The sequence below is a fragment of the Phyllostomus hastatus genome, unplaced genomic scaffold (assembly GCF_019186645.2).
Source record: "Phyllostomus hastatus isolate PE091 unplaced genomic scaffold, TTU_PhHast_1.1 phas_scaffold_78, whole genome shotgun sequence".
NCBI classification, from domain to species: domain Eukaryota; kingdom Metazoa; phylum Chordata; class Mammalia; order Chiroptera; family Phyllostomidae; genus Phyllostomus; species Phyllostomus hastatus.
The window spans coordinates 23,841,954-23,863,076 of record NW_025334041.1 but is presented as its reverse complement, the minus strand read 5'-3'; the positions used below and the strand labels follow the sequence as shown (position 1 = coordinate 23,863,076).

General features: G+C 33.9%; 1 protein-coding gene across 6 annotated transcripts in view; it reads left to right on the top strand.

Annotated features, from left to right (window-relative positions):
• The window catches only part of PHF14 (PHD finger protein 14), a 182,497-nt gene that overhangs the window by 115,515 nt on the left and 45,859 nt on the right, over nucleotides 1-21,123 (top strand). For all 6 annotated transcript variants that reach the window (XR_006784410.1, XM_045828012.1, XM_045828016.1 and 3 more), the window contains one exon: nucleotides 1,300-1,417. Coding sequence is in view for 5 of the 6 variants with exons in the window: in XM_045828012.1 (XP_045683968.1) it covers nucleotides 1,300-1,417 (118 nt within the window). In the remaining variant the exon portion in view is untranslated. The remainder of the gene's footprint in view (nucleotides 1-1,299; nucleotides 1,418-21,123) is intronic.

Below are 21,123 nucleotides of genomic sequence, written 5' to 3'. Positions count from 1 at the left end.
GATCTTTCTTCATTGTCAGCAGGATGAGATTGTCTGAAACGAAGAATAGGTATGATAGTTTTCTTAGATTTTGTATATCATAGGTGGCAAAGATACTATCAAAACATTTATTAATAAGATTTTAAATGTACTAGGAGGTCGTTTGAAAAACCAAATACACTGAGAAAAAGTGACAGGTAAATTTTGAGAAAATTTATATTTGAGAAAATAATATCTAGTTCTTAGAATGGTTGTTATTTGCAATAGATTGTAGTAGCATGCTATACACATAGAAAGTTTATTTATAATCTATATTAACTTTGAGAAAGTGATGAGATATAAATTGTGTAGAGTTGATTATTTACTTGTATATGTAGCCTGTAGAATTCTTCAGATCTCTAAAAATTTTAGAACAATCACAATGTATTGATTTAAATTTATAATTTTGAATTATGTGTATTGCATTGTTTTTAAATTTTATTCTCATTGTTTATGCTGTTAGTTTTTGCTGCTTTTTCTCCCTTTCTCCACCTCCACCCAGCCCCACCCTCTACCTTCCCCTAGCTAATCCTCATATTGTTGTCCATGTTCATATGTTGCGCATGAATATTCTTTGGTTAATCTGTTCATCATGTTTCATCCTGTTCTTCTCCTCACCTTGCTCCCTCCTTCAGGCAGCTATCAGTCTCTTTTATGTATCTAAGCTTCTGTTCCTGTTTTGTTCGTTAGTTTATTGTATTCATTAGATTCCACATATAATTGAGATCATATGGTATTTTTCTTTCACTGAATGGCTTATTTCACTTAGCATGATTTCCTCCAGGTCCATCCATGCTGTTGCAAAATGTACGAGTTGTTTCTTTTTTACTGCTGCATAGTATTCCATTGTGTAATTGTACCACAGCTTTTTTATCCATACATCTACTGATGGGCACTTAGGCTGTTTCCAAATCTTGGCTATTTTTTTTTAAGCTATCTAATGGGCAAATGATTACTTCTTGAAGTTCAAAGCTGATATTGTCGTGTTAGTTTTAAACACACATGGCTATACACATACATTTATTCATATACTCTTAACATTTCTATTTTCAAAGTGTTCTGAATGATATTTTTTTTGTTAGATTTACTGTTATATTTTGTTTTTTTTACCATTATGATTTCATGTTTAGATTGTTTTTTGTCATAAACATTAATAATCTTATGAGGTAATGGTAGAATTAACAGTGTTAAAGTTGAAATGTGCAATAGTTTGCTATTTATCTTTGAAAGAGGATTTTAAAAATATTATTTAGGTATATCACAAATCTGTTTACCTTGCAGGTGTGATGAATGCAGACTGTGCTACCATTTTGGCTGTCTGGATCCTCCTCTGAAAAAGTCTCCTAAACAAACAGGCTATGGGTGGATATGTCAGGAGTGTGATTCTTCATCTTCTAAGGTAAGAGGGAAAGCCTGTAAGAAAACGTGTTGTTTTGATACCTATGGCCAACTTCCTAACTTTAAAGGGATTGTAATATGAAGGAACAACATTTTAGCCTAATGTACTTTAAAAAACTATATTGCCATGGGTATTTTATTGCCCTTAAGTTATGGGATACACAATTCTACTAAATTACAGAAATTTCCTTTATGAAATATTTTTTTTAGCTGTTCTGGGTATTTTCTATATTACGGTAGCTTATCAAACAGTACTGTGGTAGTCAAAATAAAGGCAACCTCTACTAGTGTACCACACCTAAGAAATAGAGGCTAGCAGGGAAATTCTGACTTGAGTCACAGAAATTTGTTTTGACCAGAAAAAGATATATATGGTAATAGATATAAATGTTAACTAAAAGAATAACCAATGAAATCCAAAATTTTTTATAGAGGACTCATCTTAAATAAATAAGTATATTTTGAATGTTTATAAGGTGTGTTTTTTGAGAAAACTAGTTTTTATATTCTAAAATTTATTTCTGATATTTATTTTAGCTAAGTAGAAAGGATGAAATCTCTAAAAAGGTTGTTTAATAGTTCATCTCCAGATATAAACTACTGAAGTTTTATCTTTTGAATATCATTATTACAGCCTTAAGTGTTAGAAATCTAAAGTTTAAGATTATTGTGTATCTTCCAAATATGTTAGTGAATAGCTAGGCTCTTAATGCTTTGATTCATTTGACAGAAATATTGAATATATTTGAACTAAAACATTCTGGTCAGCTGTGGGTTAATTGAATTGTTCTTCCTTAAATAGACAATGGAAATTAACTGTATCACTATATGGATATCAAGCCATCCTTTTTAAAATGCCACTTACATGCCTTTATCTGTCCTAGAGTAACTTATAATTGATACTGAATTCCTATATGATCATGGAATCAAAAATATTCTTTTTACCATTAGTTAAAATGATTTGCTCCCACTTACCCAAAGGCCATCGGTAAACTTTTTTTTTTTTTTAATTTAAAAATGCAGAAGAGCATTTGGATATAGAAAAAGGACTATTTAAAGGTTTTTAAAAATAACACATGTATTAAAATACTTATACAATGATTATTAAAATAGAACATGGTATTCATTTTATTTCATAATAAATAAATCATTTGCCCAAGGTTTTAAAATACACAATATCAAGAATTATTTTCCATTTATTTTCTTAAGATCCATATTTAAGAGGGAATATATTTAATATCAAAAGGTTTTATTATATAATTTAAAAATGCTATCCAGAAATTGTATTTGAATAAAAAAATTAGTTGCATACTATAGATTTTAGTTATCTTATAGAACTCTTTGTAATAAAGAACAATTTTAGGTAAATTTTTTGTTCATGGTTTTCTCCTACCCTCAATAAGCAAATTAGGAAAGCTATTTTTGAAAAAGGATTTATCACCTCTTATAAATGTTTTTTTTTGCATACATTCTTTTGAAAAGGTTCTATACTACTATAAATATGTAGCACTATATTAAATATAAAGAGTGGCTTTAAGTTATGTAGTAACTTTATTAATGAATATTGAGAATGCAAGGAAACATATTTCAAGTAGTTTGGGAGTATATCATGAGACGGGTAAGATGTTTTTTGTTTTTGTTTTTTCCTCTCTACCAGAGAATAAATAGGCCTTTGGACTCTGAATGGAAATCCATTAGAATGGCACATTGTTAGAAAACTTGCATTGTATTTGCTATACTCTGTTTAACCAGTGATTGAATAGCTAAAATCAACCAACTTTTTGAAATTTCATCCAAAGGTAGTATCTCATTTTTGCAGTGTCATAGTTTACCATAAGAACAACAGCACTGAAATGGATTTGTATGTTTATCATACCAACATGACTATTATCGACTTACACCTTTTTCCAATGAAAAAATTAAGTTCAATATAACAGTTAAAGTGAAAGTTAAGGAAACAGTTCATTTTCTTGAATATTTGTGCTATATCAACTCTGTTTTCCCTGCTTTTGAAGACTTTCATTCCTGACCAGCAGGTAGTATATTTCTGTTTACAATTTTCTTGAAGATGCTTGCTAGTATTGGGCCCTGAGAAGAAAGCATTGGCAGATAATGTCATGCTTTATAAGTCAGTGCATTGCTGCAGAAGCCATTCAATTGGACAAGCAGTAGATTATTAATATCTGAGTCTAGAAAATTAGTGTCGCCTTGGGGCCTCAAAGAAACCCAGAATGCAAGTTAATATAATTTGTCCTTTATTTTTCTGTCTTTGCTTCAGTGGAATGTTATTTGTTAGGTACATGGGTACACTTGCCATGTTCATGTACTTTAATGTCATGAAAAGTTGAGGCAGAAGTAGTTACTGCCAGAGAAAGGAAGTGAATTAGTTGACAATAACTTTAGGTGTAGGGAAGTGAGTGTAAAATTGTTGTGGCCATAAAACACATATCTAACTTCCTTTCTCTGTGGTAGTCAGGATTATTAAGTCTAAGAAGTGTTAGCTTTTAGTATAAAAATATTACTCCCAAATAGGAAATAATTTATTTAGCTTCAAATTTAAATAATACAAGGTGAGGGTATATAGTTTAGTATGTGTTTAAAAATGCACTGTACTTTAAACATTATTTACCTGTTAACATTGTCTCCAAACTTTACACACTGAGGGAAACTCTCAAATATTGCCATGTATCCTCTCAGCAGCATGGTAGATTTATACATGACTTTGTCTTTCAAGTAATAGGCTTTTTGCGGTGGGCTTTATGTCATTATGTCAATGATTATGCTTACTACTTTTACAGAAATTCCACAAAAGTGTGCGAAGACCCATCATATCTAAATACATAATTTTAAGTTTTAGCACATGAAAGATAAAATATGTCTAAGTGTACTTCTAATAAAATAAATTTAATAACAATACACCTAAAAGTAGAATGGCTTTTTTTAAGTGAGATATAATCGACTATAACATTATATTAGTGTCATGTATATGATATAATGATTCAATGTTTGTATATAGAATGAATTTTTATTTTACCCAAACCCATGAATATGGCATGACAAGACTTTGTCTTATCAATACTTCATAAACCTAGGTAGTCACTTGAGTTTCCATGAAAAATAACCAGCTACATGGATGCACATATGCCGTTACATGTGTACACATGGAGAGACAAATCTGCACACACACCAACACTTGGGAACCCACATGCACAAAACATACCTTCTCCTGTAGGCTATGCTTTGAAGACATTTGATTTTAGGCAGCATCTATCCAAATAGTGAACTACATTTATTTTCAATGCAGCTAGTTCATTGCTTCCTATTAACATGAATTATGTCTTTCTTGCTCTTCACCATGTTGTGAAAATACTATTGGCAGTGAATGCTATATGCCTGGAAAAACAATATATTTTATTCTTCCTCTTCCACCTCACCCATCTCTTATTTGTTCCATCTGTGCTTCCATCAGTTCACCCAAGCCCAATACCTGGAATCATCTTCAAGCCTTCCCCATCCTTGTTCATACAGAACATCGCTTCCTGAGTCCTGTAAGAGTTTTCTCCCTTAAATGATTCTCTAGTCTGCTCTTAGCTCCTTCTCTCTACTCCTACCAACTTAATTCAATGCCTCACTTTTTTCTCATTCTATCAGTTCCTTCTATTTTAAAAGCTATCTAAATAGGTGTACTGGTCTCATCTCCCCTTTTATCAATTCCCTTCACTAGAGGACTCCAAGTGAAGTGTTTGCATCACAGGAGGTAGACAAGATGACTGATTAGATCAACATAGTCCTGTGTTATATACCATTTTAATTTCTATGTCTGAATCTGCTTTATAATTTAAACAATATGTTCATGCTATAGGACAAGTATATAACTTTATATATACACACTTATGAAAAGGTACATACTTAAATATTTTTAGCATTGGGGTATATCAACAAAAGTATTTGAAGACCGTACTTCTATACTGCTACTTGAGTAATCTTTCAGAGAGTATATTTGTAACTTCTGCTTTATAACTGTTAGTGTTTTTTCATCCTCCCACATTTCCAAAATATAACACCCCCCCAAAATCAGGAAGTTAATGTTAATACATTGTTACCATCTAAATTTCGGATCCTATTCAACTTTTGCCATTTGTCCAGTAACATCCTTTATGGCAAAAGGAGCCAGTACAGGATCACTTGCTGCATTTAATTTTCATGTTTCTGTAGTCTCCAGGGGTTTTTTTTTAAAAAGATTTTATGTATTTATGTTTAGAGAAAGGGGAAGGGAGGGTGAAAAAGAGGGAGAGAAACATAAACGTGTGGTTGCCTCTTGCAGACCCCCTACTGGGGACCTGGATTGCAACCCAGGTATGTGCCCTGACCAGGAATTGAACCAGCACCCCTCTGGTTTGCAGGCTGGCATTCAGTCCACTAAGCCACACTGCCAGGGCTGTAGTCTCTAGTTTTTGTCATTTTTTGACTTTTATTATCTTCCCACTTTTGAAGATTACAGGATAATTATTTTGTAAAACTTCTTTCACTTTGTGTTTTTCTGGTCTTTTCTTGTTTTTAGGTTCATTTTATACTTTCTATGAGGTGACACACCATCTTTATTTGAACCATAGATAGTGATGTTAACTTTAATTGCTCAAACTAGGAATTATATAAAAGTCTTCTCCATTCTCTTCCCCTTTCTAATTAATAGGTAATTTGTGAGGGGGAGAAAGTTGGAACTATGTAAATATCCTATTCCTCATCAAATTTTCATTTTCTGTGTTTTCCCAATGGGTTATACTGGTTATTATCATTATTTATTTTGATTTTCAAATTGTCCCAAATGTGGTTAACAGAAGCCACTTTGGGCTGGCTTTTGCCACTTCAAATTGGCATCTGTGTTCTTTTGACATGAGCAGCAATCTTTGAATTATTTTCTTACTGAAAATGTTCCTGGCTCAACATGTACTTTCCATTATCCTATTCCTGCAACCACCTATTTCTCCACAGAGCTCTGGTTCCTTTTAGTAGAGAATGGTATTTAGAAACCAAGATATTGGTACTAGATGTGCTCATTGTTCCTGGGATGTTGCTCCTGCTAGATCTTCTCAGTAGACAATGCCAAGGACTAGATGCATGTATAGGCCCACCTTGTTTTATTGCACTTAATTTTATTGCACTTTAGAGAATCTGTGTTTTTTTTTTTTTTTACAAATTGAAGGTTTGTGGCAGCCCTACATTGAGCAGATCTATCAGCACCATCTTTCAGTAGCATTTGCTCACTTTGTATCTCTGTGTCACATTTGGTAAGGTGTGTGTGTACATTGTATTTTTAGACATAATGATATTGCACACTTAAAAAAATACAGTATAGTGTGAACATAACTTTTATATGGACTAGGAAACCAAAACATTTGCATGACTTGCTATATTCAATATTCTCTTTATTGTGGTTATCTCAAACCAAACCTAAAATATCTCCAAAGTATGCCTGCATGTAAATTTATACACATATACATTTATATCTATATTTTTATGTGCTTATTGGTATTATAAACCATTCTATTTTTTTCCTGCCATATTTGTAATTCCCTGACAGAAAACTGGCTTCCATTATCCTTAATATATATTCTTACATGATTAATCTCCTGATATAAAACTCATCTCTCTTGCCCTTTACACTCACACCAATGGATACTTACTTTGCTTACCATAACCTGGTGGCCTTAGATTGAACTATGCAGGCAGGAAAGAGAGAGGGGGTAAGGATGGATGTTTATGTTTTTTAAAAGCTCTTCAGATCCTTTTAATGAGTTGTCAGGAATAACCACTGTTTTATATATTTTATGAGTTCTTCAGTTATTAAAGTTTTCAAGCTAAAAATGAACTTTTTTAGAATTTTAAAATAAATACACACAATACATATAACCCTAGCCAGACTTTAACTGACACTTAAAAATTATGATGTATATACCTACTTATAAAATATAAAGTAGACTTAATATTGTATTTTTAAAATACAGGGCACAGTTCACTGTTTAGTCTGTTTCTAGGGTGCACTTGACAAAGATCGCAACAACTTCGGTCTTCTGAGACATCCAACATGAAGATGACTTATTTGGACTTGGTTAATGAACATGTATAAATATTTATCTTAAAGGTGCTTCATCCAAGTCATCTACATTCACAAGTGCCACTGAGAATTTAAATATACATCATACATTTTACAGTGGCTGTGCTGATTGTGATGGCAGCTTTTCATCCGTGTTTGAGCTCTGTTATATGAAAAGCACGGAGTACACATGATAGGTCATTGTCTGACTAGTACCAGATGAGCTGTCATAGCTTGGAGACCTCTGTGTGGTTTGCTTGCACTTGATATTTCTAGTATACTACTCTTTTTAAGTCACAGACATGCATAGAAATTTCATCTAAATCCCTATGAAAGATTTTTCTGGAACTACAAATGCCAACTGAAAAAAGTGGTATTTTTTGATAATCACTGTATTAGAAATCCTTGAGTAGGGGGAAGTAAGATATTTTTAAATTTTATTTTCTGAATTTTCTGCATTGAGCAACTAGAATTCTATAACCAATATACTTATGTTGAAGCAATATTTTCAAGTAAGATAGTCATTGAGAATTTTGCCCCTTTAATAATGGATCAGAACAGTCTCTCCAAGGAGTCTCTTGCCACAATACATTAAGTAAGAACATTTAATTGAACCTAGAAATACTAGAAATTGGATGTCTGAATTTTATGTATCATGAAGATTTATGAAAAATATAAAAGTAAAATGAGTTATCCTTTAAGGTTCTTTTAAATTGGAAGCACATAACTGACTCATAAAAAAGGACTTTTTAATATTTTAATTATTCATTGGGCTTCTTGGATTTTATCTGACATTAGTTTAAATTTTAAATCTTTGAATTTAACACGGTTGACAGAGAAGTCATTTTCAGGTAAAATTTATACCACTTAACTGTCTTAACTCAGTACTCTTCTAGCACTTGTGTGACAAACAGTAGAGCTCACCACAATGCACTTTAGTTAGCTTTAATGAGTGTTGATTTGCCATTTTACTGATACAGGTATGTAAAAATCTGGAGAAAACTTGTGTACAGTACCCTGCATTAGAATCCCATAGAACAAACCTGTCTGAGAATTAAAACTACGGGATGCTTATCCTTGATGATGGCTACAGTTAAATATTTAACCTTTAGATTTCCTCTTACATAGTGTGTGTGATAAAGCCCACAAACTTCCAGTTGATCTTCTACCTCATCCCAGTCCAAGTTCAGCATGTAGCCAGTTATTCTAGCATTTTCCCTGGCAGGCAAAATTGTGTGTGTTTTTCACACCCGTAGTTTCTAATGGAGTGCCATACTTTCAGACAGGCAACGATGATTTGTGAATTCAATAAAAAGTAATAGCCATAAACAATTCCACTGTGCTTTTTTTAGAGTATGTTATTTGTTTAAACTGAACTTTTATGTACTGAACTTATTATTTATTGTCACGATTGCCCGCCCAGAGAGGCTGCTTACCTGATTGTCCTAGACATGTTTCTGAAACCTGTCCCTAGGTAATATTTTTATCAAGTAATGCTTTTCAGCAAAACCATGACTGTTTATGGTTATTCTTTATAATAGAATTAGAATCTATGCTGATCTGTTTAGTTCTGTAACCTAAGGTAGTTTTCATGGGGACTGTGTAATATGCATTAAGCATATTGATTTACTTCAATAAGTTACGGTCAGGTATTCCTTAAGAATCTTTTCAAAAATTTGATTTCTTTCCCCTAGGTAAAATTTATCAATGTTTATGACATATTTTATATATTTCAGCATCATATTTACAGAGAAAGAAAATGATTGGAACTTCTAAAATTAGACAGATGTGTTCTATATTAATAATATGCAAAACTGAGAAACAAAATTGGCTTTTTAAGTTACACTTACTACAAACTGGAAAAACCAAGCCATTTTCTAATTCTGACGGCCTGTGGGCCTCTGCGTTTCCATAGCATGCTGTGGAATGCCACATGCCATGAGAAACGAAATCATAACAGAGATGATTAACCAAAGTGCAGTAGGGTGCCACACATAGGGTTGTCTTTCAAAACTCACCAACTTCGTATTTTCCTTTAGTTTTTAAACTTTTTTATGTTTTTATTTTTTATCATTTTGGAGGGGGAAAAAGTCCACTGCTAAGACTATGCTAAAGCTGAAAGATATTTCATTACCACTTATAAAAAGTTAATAAGAATGTTTTTTACCTTATTAACCTAGTATTTGAAATATTAAAATTGGGTTTTATAATATAGCAATGTATAAATTCAGAAGGAACATAGAATGTATGAATTACATGAACTTGTTCTTCCAGTGCTTGTCTGTAGTGTGTGTGTCAGAGACATGGTTCATTGCAAAAAGATGGTCCTGGTCTAACTAAGCTGGTCCACTCTCAGAGCTGTGAGAGTCACACCCGATTATTTGTGATTTCATGTATTCTAGATGTAGATACAGTTAGTTTATTCCTTCTAACTTATTAAACATTTATTTTATGTCATCATTTTGTAGAATTACTTATCTGTTAAAAATTGTCTTTTTAACCTACATATTATGATGTAAGCAGTACCTTTTTGCCTACAAATAAGACAGACTTCTTCAGATCTGAGCTAGAAAAGTCAAAGAGTAAACTTTGATAGTTAATGGAACTGAGTTTTGAAATTAAATATATTTAAGCATTCTAATCTTGATGTTCTAATGGAACCCTTGCCAAGATTAATTAGAAATTATGGATTAGGGTTAGGGGACATAGGGAGAGCGGGTTATGTAGTATTACTTACAGTGTGACATTTATTTTTTGACATTTCTGAAATTCAGATATGTATCTATATGCAGTTTATATCTTTAAGTGATAATATCTTTTCCATAAAGATGTGTCATTAAATTTATGGAGTTTCTTATAATTTGAGGCATTGTTGGATAAGAAAGTAGAATAATTTAAAATACTCAGAAAGTCAAAGTATGCAATATGATGGAGAGAAAATAGCTTTATGAGCTTTCAAGAGATATAAATTGGGTTCATATATTAACTATTTACAGTGCTGGTGACCTTCAGCGAGTTGCTTCACTTTAGTGAGCTTCGGGTTCCTCATTTGTGAAAGGTTTAATGGCAATAACTGAGAATAATGGAGATACTCAGTAAATGGCATCTCTCTTTAATCACAGGGAGAAAAGTTCAAATTTAGTGATAATGTTCTGATTTTTAAATATAAGAAATGTTTTTTAAAAAAGTAACCCGAAGAGGAATTTCTGTGTTTTTTTTGTCTTCACACATGCCAGGTAAAAATCTTATCTCTCACACTTCATGCTACAGTAAGGTCATGTCTAATTTCTTTACTCACAAAAAAAGGCTATTCATTTTAATTTCCTGCTAGAGTTAAGAGGCAAGGAAAAGTATTTTTATAATTAACCTGTTTTTAAACTAAGGCACCTATGGCTCTTTAGACTTTTAAAATTATATAGTATTGCATAAGGTATTTTGGTAAATTTATTGTATATCATTAGCAAATAATTGGTATTTTTATATTGATGGCAATGACTATTTCACATTAAGTATACAATCATGGTCCTTGTGAGTCACACAGACCATACATTAATGTTTTTATTTTAGCTTATAAGTAGAAGGCATTATATTTAGAAAGTAAAGGTTTACTTTCATACTTAATCCAATGGCTCCACCAAACACTGAATAATAGGAAGGTATAACTGACATGTGCACAAAAGGGAAACCTGTTTTTAATTAAAGACAGGTTGTATTAATAGGTTAGGAAATATTCAAGAAATTTTCCCCATATTGTGTAGGGGTATTCTTTCTTTGTCAAGGTCATTAAAACTATAAACTTGAAACTAAAATAAGGATAAAAAGTAAAAACAAAATAATTTAAAAGTAACCAACACTGAAAACAGATATAAGATAATTTATGTGTGCACTTTGTCAAGGTGTATGCAGTTTTCGATAATAAAAGATTCATCAAGCCTAACAAATGTCTTTTAGAGAGCAGGCATATATCAGAAACTCATCTTTTTATTGTGTAAATGTTGTAGTACTTTTAAGGATGGAAATGTGAGAAACTCTAGGCTAGCATGTTCACATTCACTATGGAGTATAGAAATGAAGGGTATTAACTTTTGGGCACACTATGTAAATACATTTAGAATTTCATAACGTTATTATGTGCCTTCAATATATGTCTTACAGCATTTATGCCAAGAGAAAGCCCCATTTTTAAGTAAGGAAATTATACTAATTCTCAGATGCTACTAATGCCTTTCTTTTAGAAAGATAAAATGACAACATGTCCTTTATATGTATGAGTGAAAGGGCAGTGATTTATACATGTAAATTCTCCAGAACCCTATTTCTACACCCATTCTCTCTGCCTTTCTGTGACCTGCACCTGATTCCCAGTGGCAGAAATCACAGTCAGCCCTCTGTATCACGGATTTCACAACTGAGGATTCAACCAACCCAGAATCACAGTTGGTTGAATCTAGGGATGCAGCACTTGCCGATCTGGAGGGCTGACTAAGGATTTGACGGTCTGAGGGTTTTGGTATCCCCGGGAGTTCTGAAAGAGTCTGCCACAGATACTGAGGGATAACTGCACTTCCTTAATCATAGCATATAAATTTGTTTACCTTCATGTTACTTTAAAAATGAATATCTCCAGGAATATCCTATTTACTGTTTTTAATATATTTTCCACTGGCAAAATGCTGAAGAAGGCAAATTACAAGACTGGGCCACAATATCCTTTACTGCGTCATGGCCCCAGCATAGCCCAGTCCTGCTCGATATTAAATTCTTAGCTTCAGTTCTCCTTGTGACAGGGCCCTAGGAACTACCTTTAACTCACTTTCATAGGTTAGGTGAACATCACTTTATTCCTTTTTGTGCATTATTTATCAAAAAATTAATCGTCTGATTTACACCATAATTTATAATTATCATCATTTGTCAATTCACACAACTCAAATGCCTATGATTTCTCCTCAAAATGTAGTCTACAAACCAAACCACCTGCACCAGGATCTTCTAAAGTACTAGTAAACATGGCTTTGGAAGGCCCCATGCAAACCCGCTCAACCAGAACCAGTATCTCTGGAATGGCGCTCAGGGATGAGCATTTTCATAAACACCATGGGTGATGATTATGATTATTAAAATTTAAGAACTACTACTTAGGCCCTAATCTCTTTTACATTCCTTACATATATGGTACTTTTGTCTCTAATTTCAGTATTCAGACTTTGCTGTTCTGTAACAGGACTGTCTTTCAACCCCAGAGGCAGGTTCAAGGAGAATGGATGACACCTGACTTAGGTTCAGTCCCACAGCATCCCATGATTACTAACATACCATGTGCCCGTTCTTTCCGAGTTCTGGAGTTACCCAGCAACATGTCAAGGATATTCCCTGAGCTGTACTCAGGTTGTCCCCATCAAGAATCTTCCTTAGTGACTCTGCCTCATCTTTTGCTGCTTCTTCGTGGTAGTCGAAGAATTAACTGTTGGTAATTTCCTACTTTTTACAAACTCCTTTCTTTCCTTTAGTGAACCTGTGTTCTCTCTTGGTCTTCCCCCTTCTTAGAAGACCATGTCTCAGTCTTTTTGATAGGCTTCTTGGGCTTGTTTTCATAGTCTGTTTTTCTCAGTCTGCAGGTCTGAACAGCCATACCCAGAGCTCATTACCATGCAGTTTTGCTACAGGAAAACTTGGAACTTAGATTTAATGATCCATGTACTTTCTCTGAATTAATATTCATCAGGAGAGGGGCTTTTCAAATATTATCCTTTGGTCTAATTGAGACATAATGTAGTGATAAGTTTAACAGTAAGTACTAGTTGGCCATTTCCATTATCTAATGGTCTCCTTTTACTATAAAGTTTAGTACTTATTTAGGTAGGAGAATACATATCAACTGATCTCCAAGTGAAATATTATTCTGGAGATATGATTAAATGCGCTGCAATGAAGGTGTCAGTCTCTAAGTTTTGTTTAACTTTAAAGCTAGAAAGTAATAATTCAAAATAGTAATTTTTAATATAACAGAACTAATACTAAAACCTTGCTTTAAAAAAGATGTGCCTCGCACTCTTTTACTCCTTCTTTTCTCTGACTTTACCTCTCTAGAGAAACTTGGAGTCAGAAAAATAAGTTACATATGTTATATGTGTGTGTTTAAATTTTTTATAAATTTAATACATGGGCATTGTAGGATATTTAGAAAATTCAAAAAATTTAAATATTTAAAATTACTGGCAATTATTTCATCTAAAGGTATTACATTTCTGCTTATGTTTGGCAGTATATTGTACTACAATCTACTCTTTAAGAATTGCAATCATATTAAGCAAAGTAAACCATCGACAAAATGAAGAAAGCAACCTTTTAAGTGGGAGAAGATATTCACCAGTGATATATCTGTTAAGGGGTTAGTATCTAAAATTTTATGAAGAACTCATAAAACTTAACACCAAAAAGATATCTGATTATAAAATGGGCAGATGACCTGAATAGACACTTCTCTAAAGAGGACATATAGAGGGCCAATAGACATATGAAAAGATGCTCAACATCACTAATCATAAGGGAAATGAAAATTAAAACCACAGTGAGATCACCTCACACCTGTCAAAGTAGCTATCATCAGTAAATCAACAAACAACAAATGCTGGTGAAGATGTGGGAAAAAAGGAACACTAGTGCAGTGTTGGTTGTAACACAGATTAGTGTAGCCACTATGGAAAATACTGTGGCGTTCCCTCAAAACATTAAAATAGAATTACCACATGACCCACTAGCTCTACTTATAAGTATTCAAAGAAATCCAAAACACTAATTCAAAAAGGCATATGCACCCCTATGTTCATTGCAGTGTTACTTACAACAGCTAAGATATGGAAGGAACTTAGGTATCCACGGATAGACAAATGGATAAGGAAGAAGTAGTACATATATACAATGGAATATTATTCAGCCATAAAAGAAGAATGAAATCTTGCCATTTGCAACAACATGGATGACCTAGAGGGAATTATGCTAAGTGAAATAAGTCAGGCAAAGAAAGATGATTATACTTATATGTGGAATGTAAAAAACAAATGAACAAACAAAACAGAAACAAACTCACAGATACAGAGAATAAACTGATGGTTACCAGGGGGTTTGGGAGTTGCGGGTCTGGGTGAAATAGGTGAACAGATTAAGAAGTACTAATTGCCAGTTATAAAAACAATCACAGATATTTGGTGTCACAATGGTACTAGACTTATTGAGGTGATCATTTTGTAAGTTATATAAATGTCTAATCACTATGTTGTACATCTGAAACTATAATATTGTATGTTGACTGTAATTAAACAAATTTTTAATTAAAAATTGCAATCATATACATTCTGTTTTAATGGCCTTTTCCACATAATTGTATACAGAATAATTTTTCATGTTAAATACATTTTTCTAACCAGAATTTTAAAGTACTGTGCAATATTTCTTTGCATACATATACTCTCATTGTAATTGCTGGGTCAAAAAAATGAACAGTTTTAAAATAAGAAAGTGCCATAGTAGTAATAACAGCAATTAACATTTATCGAGCACCTCTATGTGCCTAGCATTATCTAAGCACTTAAAACTTATAATCCCATTTAATTCTTACCACAGTATGTAAGGTAGTTACTGCTTTTTATCTCCTTTCTGCAGCTTAAAAAAAATGAAGTTTAAAGAATTTAAGGATTACACAACTAATAAGTGGTATAAGAAAGATTCAAACCCACATCTGCCTGTATTTTAGAAACTTGCTTTTGTACACATATTGAAATAAGTATTTTCTATTTCTTTGTTGCAAGAGATTCTCAATTAGATTTTGTCCTGAAGCCATTATAAATTTTCATAGTGTAGAAACTGAGATAATTTTTCGTTCATAAATAAGCACTACTGTTAATAGGAAAAGGAAAAGTACCTTTGTTGTTACGGAGGATCTGTTTTGTTCTTTCTAACAAGTTAAGGGCACAGAACCTGGAGGTTATTCTTAAAACAAACAAATTGGTTAAAGATGGTCATACTGTAAGGTGTGGAAGATAGACTATAACTCCTCAAGGCTTTTTCTTCATAAAATTCAATGAAATAAGTATCTGTGTTAAGAAAGTTGCCACTTGACAATATGGATGATTTATATAGAGCCAGCAGAATCTAATCTGTCATACTTGCAGGGAGGGTAAGGGAAGGAGATCTAAAAGTGAATTTTTTATTAGGCACAAAACCCTGTAGTTTAGCTGAGTCAAATATTTCCTCTTAATGTCAGGAGTCGTGAAGTTTGAAAACCTTTATTGTGAAAAGAAACTAAAACCAACCACATTCAAACTCTTTGCAAAGATAGTTTAAGAGTATTCTGATTCATGCGGTGTCAGCCACTTTGTGTACAAACTGGAAGATTTTGTTTCCTTTCCTCAGTATCCGCATTCTTCTGCAGTAAAAATTCCTCTTACGCAAAAACAATACCTTGTTTGTCAGTGGATCAAATGCAAATTATAATGCAATTTAGACTTATTTGGGTTCTTTGTTCATTGAATAGTATGAAATGATTACTTCACCTATAAAAAGTTAAAAAATGTTTACCTCCACTTTGACTGATAAAGATTCATCTATTTAGCTATTTTTACTCTACTGTTTTCCCACCTGTGACCTAGCTCAGCCATCTACATTTTTCTGTGGTCTCTGACTTCTACAAGTTGTTTTAGCCTTAATGGATTGTTCTCTTTTTTCTTTTGAAATCTATTCATATGCTAAATTTAAACCCTGGTCACCTAAGATGCAATCTATTTTAATGTTTTCTCTGAAGGTTTCTTAAAGGTTTATGTTGTAGTGATATATCTTCACTGCAGTTTCGTTGGTTTTTTGTTAACTGTACCTTCCATAATGCCTACAAATGATTATCTGCTTCACTGGTTTGAAAACTCTTTAAAGTATGCTCACAGAGGTTAAAATTTTTAAGAATCACTTTGAAAAGTTCAAGCCGCATCAGAGCATTTTTATTAGTTCACTTTTGTGATCCTGAGGGACTGAACTTTTTTCTTAACTTTTAAAGGCAAGTAGTATTCTGTAAATTTTGTTTCTAAAATCAGATTTCTGAATTTACCAGATATTTGTGAATCAAAGCACAGATATATAGGGAGCTGAAAGCAAGTAATAAATGTGAGGTATTTAAGCATTATTTTCTTATTCTAATGCTGCAGTTTCAACATATATAGCAACAAAACATTATTATTGAATAACTCAATTTAACATTTATTCCAGGATCTAGTCATTAGTTCACTTACCACTAATTTTTCCCCACTTTAAGCCATTTTAAAATGGTGAATCAAGTAAATATTTTTAGAAAGCATTCTTTTCTCTTTCTCAAGCAGGCAAACTGCTATATAACTTAGACATTCCTCTACCTTTTCCCTGTGACATTAGCAACAGTGTGGAAGCTTTAACTTGTATATGGAGTAAAGACTATATTAAGTGTAGTCTTGTCTTGCATTTCTGCTGGAGCGCTCCCAAGTCTGCTCCTCATGAATCTAACTTTTGCGTGAGGTAAACCTTCTGTCTTCATGATTTGTTTCCAAGTCTCCACATTTTTCTTCTTTTCTACTTTCTCACCCCTTCCTCATTTTCCCCTGAGTTAATGAAAGCAGCATTGGGAAACATGACACTCTATTTATCAAGTATATTTGTGTTCCTTTATCAGTAAAAAGCTTCTCAAACATAGGAACTTACTTCCCCAATATGGTCAACTATAGTTAATTACTTGTTATTTTTTACTCCTCATAGCAATTTGGAAAAAAAAAATCTTGCAGTCTGAAATTGACACTTTTTAACCAAAACCCTTCCAATTAATTTTAAATAAACAGTACAGAAGGAGACAATGGAATTGGTCTTTCTCTATAGGAAATGCTTTCAGGGCTATCCAGACTCCTATTTTTAAAAGGCCAGTCTTCCATTTTTATTCAGATATAAGGTAAATATTTTTCCTGAATTCAAGACAAGATGCAAATAGAAGGCAACTTAACTCTTTCAGCCCAGTGACTTTAAACAAGCTCTGTTGGATCTTTTCTCAAATCACTCTAGGGCATATCTTATGGGTTTTTTGTTTTGTTTTTTTGTTTTCCACTCTCCCTGAGGTATTAATAGCCTTTTTAAAAATATATCAATAATGTTGCCCAGCTTAGTCTCTCACCCCGTTCAAGCTCTTAGAGGAGAGGAGAGCTTCTCCTCTCACCATCTTAGGTCTACTTCAAACTGGGACGTCTACAGTTTGGAAGGGGCCTCCTGACTGGAATTTGCCTCTGGTCCCTGCTTCCTCTGTGGGTTTTCACTGTCTGTCATTGCTAGAGTTTTCCTACCAGCAGTTCCCTTGATGTGAGCGGTGCTTTCTCCTGTGGGTTACTTATAACTCACTTTGAGAACTTAAGTTTCTTTCCTCCTTTTTGATCTGTATCACCTCATCCCCACTAGGATGTCCTCTGTGGTTAGACGCCTTTCTAGACAACTGGAGTCTGCTGTCTTTCATGGGTCATCATTTGTCCTCAGTAAGCACTTGCAGACCTTTGCCTTGCGAGCTCAGAAGAGCAGTGGTTCCCCCCTGCACCGTTCGTTCTCTGTTGCTCTGTCACTGTGCTAGACAGACGTGCATCACCACGCAGTCTGTGTCCCTCCCATCCCCAGGAGACAAATTCTCTGAGTACTTTTTAGAAAATCCCTCTAATGTAGGGGCTACCTTGAAAGTACATCTTCTAAAGAAATCCTTACTCTCCAGTCTCACCTCTCCTGATTCTTCAGGCTTCTCCTTTGAATTACCAGGCCAATTTTTGCTCCAAAATGCTTTTTTTCAATGCATATCTTTTTAAAAAAGAGATTTTAGACCAGTTATAAGAGATGGAGAAAGAAATAATTCATCCACCCCTTGAGCCCTGTATCATGTCAAATGCCCCATCACCATGACTCACGTCATGGTCTTTTTTCCTTAGGACTTCGCCTTTTCAAACACTTCCTGCCAGTTCCTCCGCTCTTCTCCAAACCTCCAGGATAGCCTCCTCCTTCTGACTAAACCCCCTGCTTCTTTGTAAAACTATGATGTGGCATTTTAATGTACAGTTTCATAAAACATTATAGCCTTCTATTACAATTCCTCAACTTTCTCTGGATCCCCTGTACTGATGCTTCTCAACTGTGTCTCCTCTGGCCAGTAGTAACTGGAGGAGATCATGAACGTAGGTCCACAATAACTGTGTGCCTCCTAAGTTACACCAGGCCTCGTGGTCATCGTGTGAGCTCCTTATCAGACTTCTCACAGCAGTTATTTAAGGTCTTTGCCACGTATCTCAAGTCTCAGTTTTACTTCCAGCATTCTCACTTATCAATGACTCTGTCCTTTACTTCACTGAGGAAAAAGGGGCCGTATCCTCATCTTATCTCCTCTCAACCTGAGAAATAGCCTTTGTACTTTTCCTACTTCAATCTTTGTTACTTTTTCTACCTCAATCTCTATTTCTTATCTCAGAAGAAAAAAAAATAAGTCACTTACTTTGTTCTTTATCCCAAAACATCTTTCTCTTCAGAATCTTTTTCTGTTCTCATTAAGCCATCTTAGAAGTATTTCTCCAAGTCAGCCTTTTTGGAAGATGACTTTTCACATGTCCCTCCAAGTTTGAAAACTCAAGGGCGGAGCTCTCCATTGCCTATACTGTGGGACAGATGTCAGGGTTTCATGCCTGAATTTCAAGGCCATCTACAATCCAGCCCCAAGCTAACAATCCACATAGCTCTCTCTCTGTGTCTCCCTCTCTCTTCCCACTCCCTTCCTCCTCCCTTCTGTCTCTTATAAATATTATCAGGCCTGTCCTGAGTTTTTAAAAATTAAATGTCCAGCTTAAATCCTTGTTTCTCCACAGTCCTTGGAACTAGACTAAATTTCTTGTGCATTTGTTTAGCTAGGCTGTTCATTTGGTATTTGGTAGATATTTCTTCATATTTTTATTCATCTTTATATGCCTAGGTTCTGTTTACCAGCTCGACTTCAAACTCTTATGGCAGAGAATATTTCTCATACTTCCTCAAAGACAAGGAGCTAGAATGTTACACATAATTTTTCTAAGATAGATTTAAAATTGCTTCTGTTAGCCTGTTTCCTATTAGTTGTTATTGGAGTTATTTTTTTAAACCTTTATTTTGCTGAATGGCAGTGGGAGAGTACAGGTGGGTTCTAGTTTTTGCCTTAAATGCCCAAAGGCTACTTGTTGACACAACAAATGATGTCTGAAACGTAAATGCCTGCAGTCATGACCCAAATATGCAGAAAAGAATTGGTGTAAATGACATAAAATATCTATTGAGCAAGTTTAAAACAATCCTTTCTTAGAATAGTTTCAGATCCTATCTAGTTCACTCAGCATTTCTATGAATATTTAAGAGTACTTGTAGTTTATAGTAGATTTCTATGGAACAGAGATTTAGTCTTAAATTCAAAAGAAACTGTCCTCCAGAAGGGAGAACACTGGAGTTGTCAAAAAAGAGTGTAACACTAATCTCAAAGAAAATGTCTATTTTGTATGTTTCATCCATAAAATTTGAGAAGAAACAGTAACTTTTATTTATACAAGTATTTTTCCATTTAGGATTTTGTTTATTTTTACAGGGAAGGAGAAAGAGAGGGACAGAAATATAAATATATGGTTGCCTCTCACGCACCCCCCACTGGGGATCTGGCCTGCAACCCAGGCATGTGCCCTGACTGGGAATCAAACCAGTAACCCTTTGGTTTGCAGGCACGACCAATCCATTGAGCTACACCAGCCAGGATATTTTCTTTTTCTTGATGAGCCTACCAATATATCTGCACTAGGAACCCCATTTTATTGAATAAAAACCTGGATAGTATTCAAAAGGGATGTCATATCTATTAGGTGCTACAGATATACTAAGATAATCAGATATGATTTGGTCTTTTAAAGAATTTATGTTCTTGAAGGACAGATAAGGCATGTATGCATATAATTATAATACAAAATTTAAAGTATTAAATGCCATTAGAAGGTACAGATGAGCGACCGTGGGAATTGAGACATGAAGAACATTGTTTTAGCTCTAAGAATCAAAAAGAAATTGTGAATAACATGTCACTAGAATGGAATTATGAAAACTAGGTAGAGTTTGGTAGGAATGTAAATTAGGGTAAGCTAGGTTATACAGCATAAACACAAAAAATACCAAATTTTTGGTGGATTAACACTTCTTGGCTTCTCATGGAAGTATAGGTTGGAAGACAGAGTATTTACATATGGTTACTCGGGGACCCAAGGGCCGATAAAATAAAGCTGATGACAGTTTTATTTCAACATATATGGTCCAAAGCACTGCAGCAGGAAACATGGCAAATTGCAGAATAACTAAAAATCATGCATGGAAATTAACACATGTCAGTACAGCTTACATTCTACAAAGAATGTGCTTAGATCTAATTTTAGGAAGCCGGGAAGTATAATGCTACCATGTGCTACCATACTTTAGGTGAGATCAGGTGCATTCTGGGTGGTGTGGCCGTAGACCATGCTTCAAAGGCCTTTCTGGTATTTGAAGCAACATAGCGGAATCTTTGTAGAAAAACAGTATGT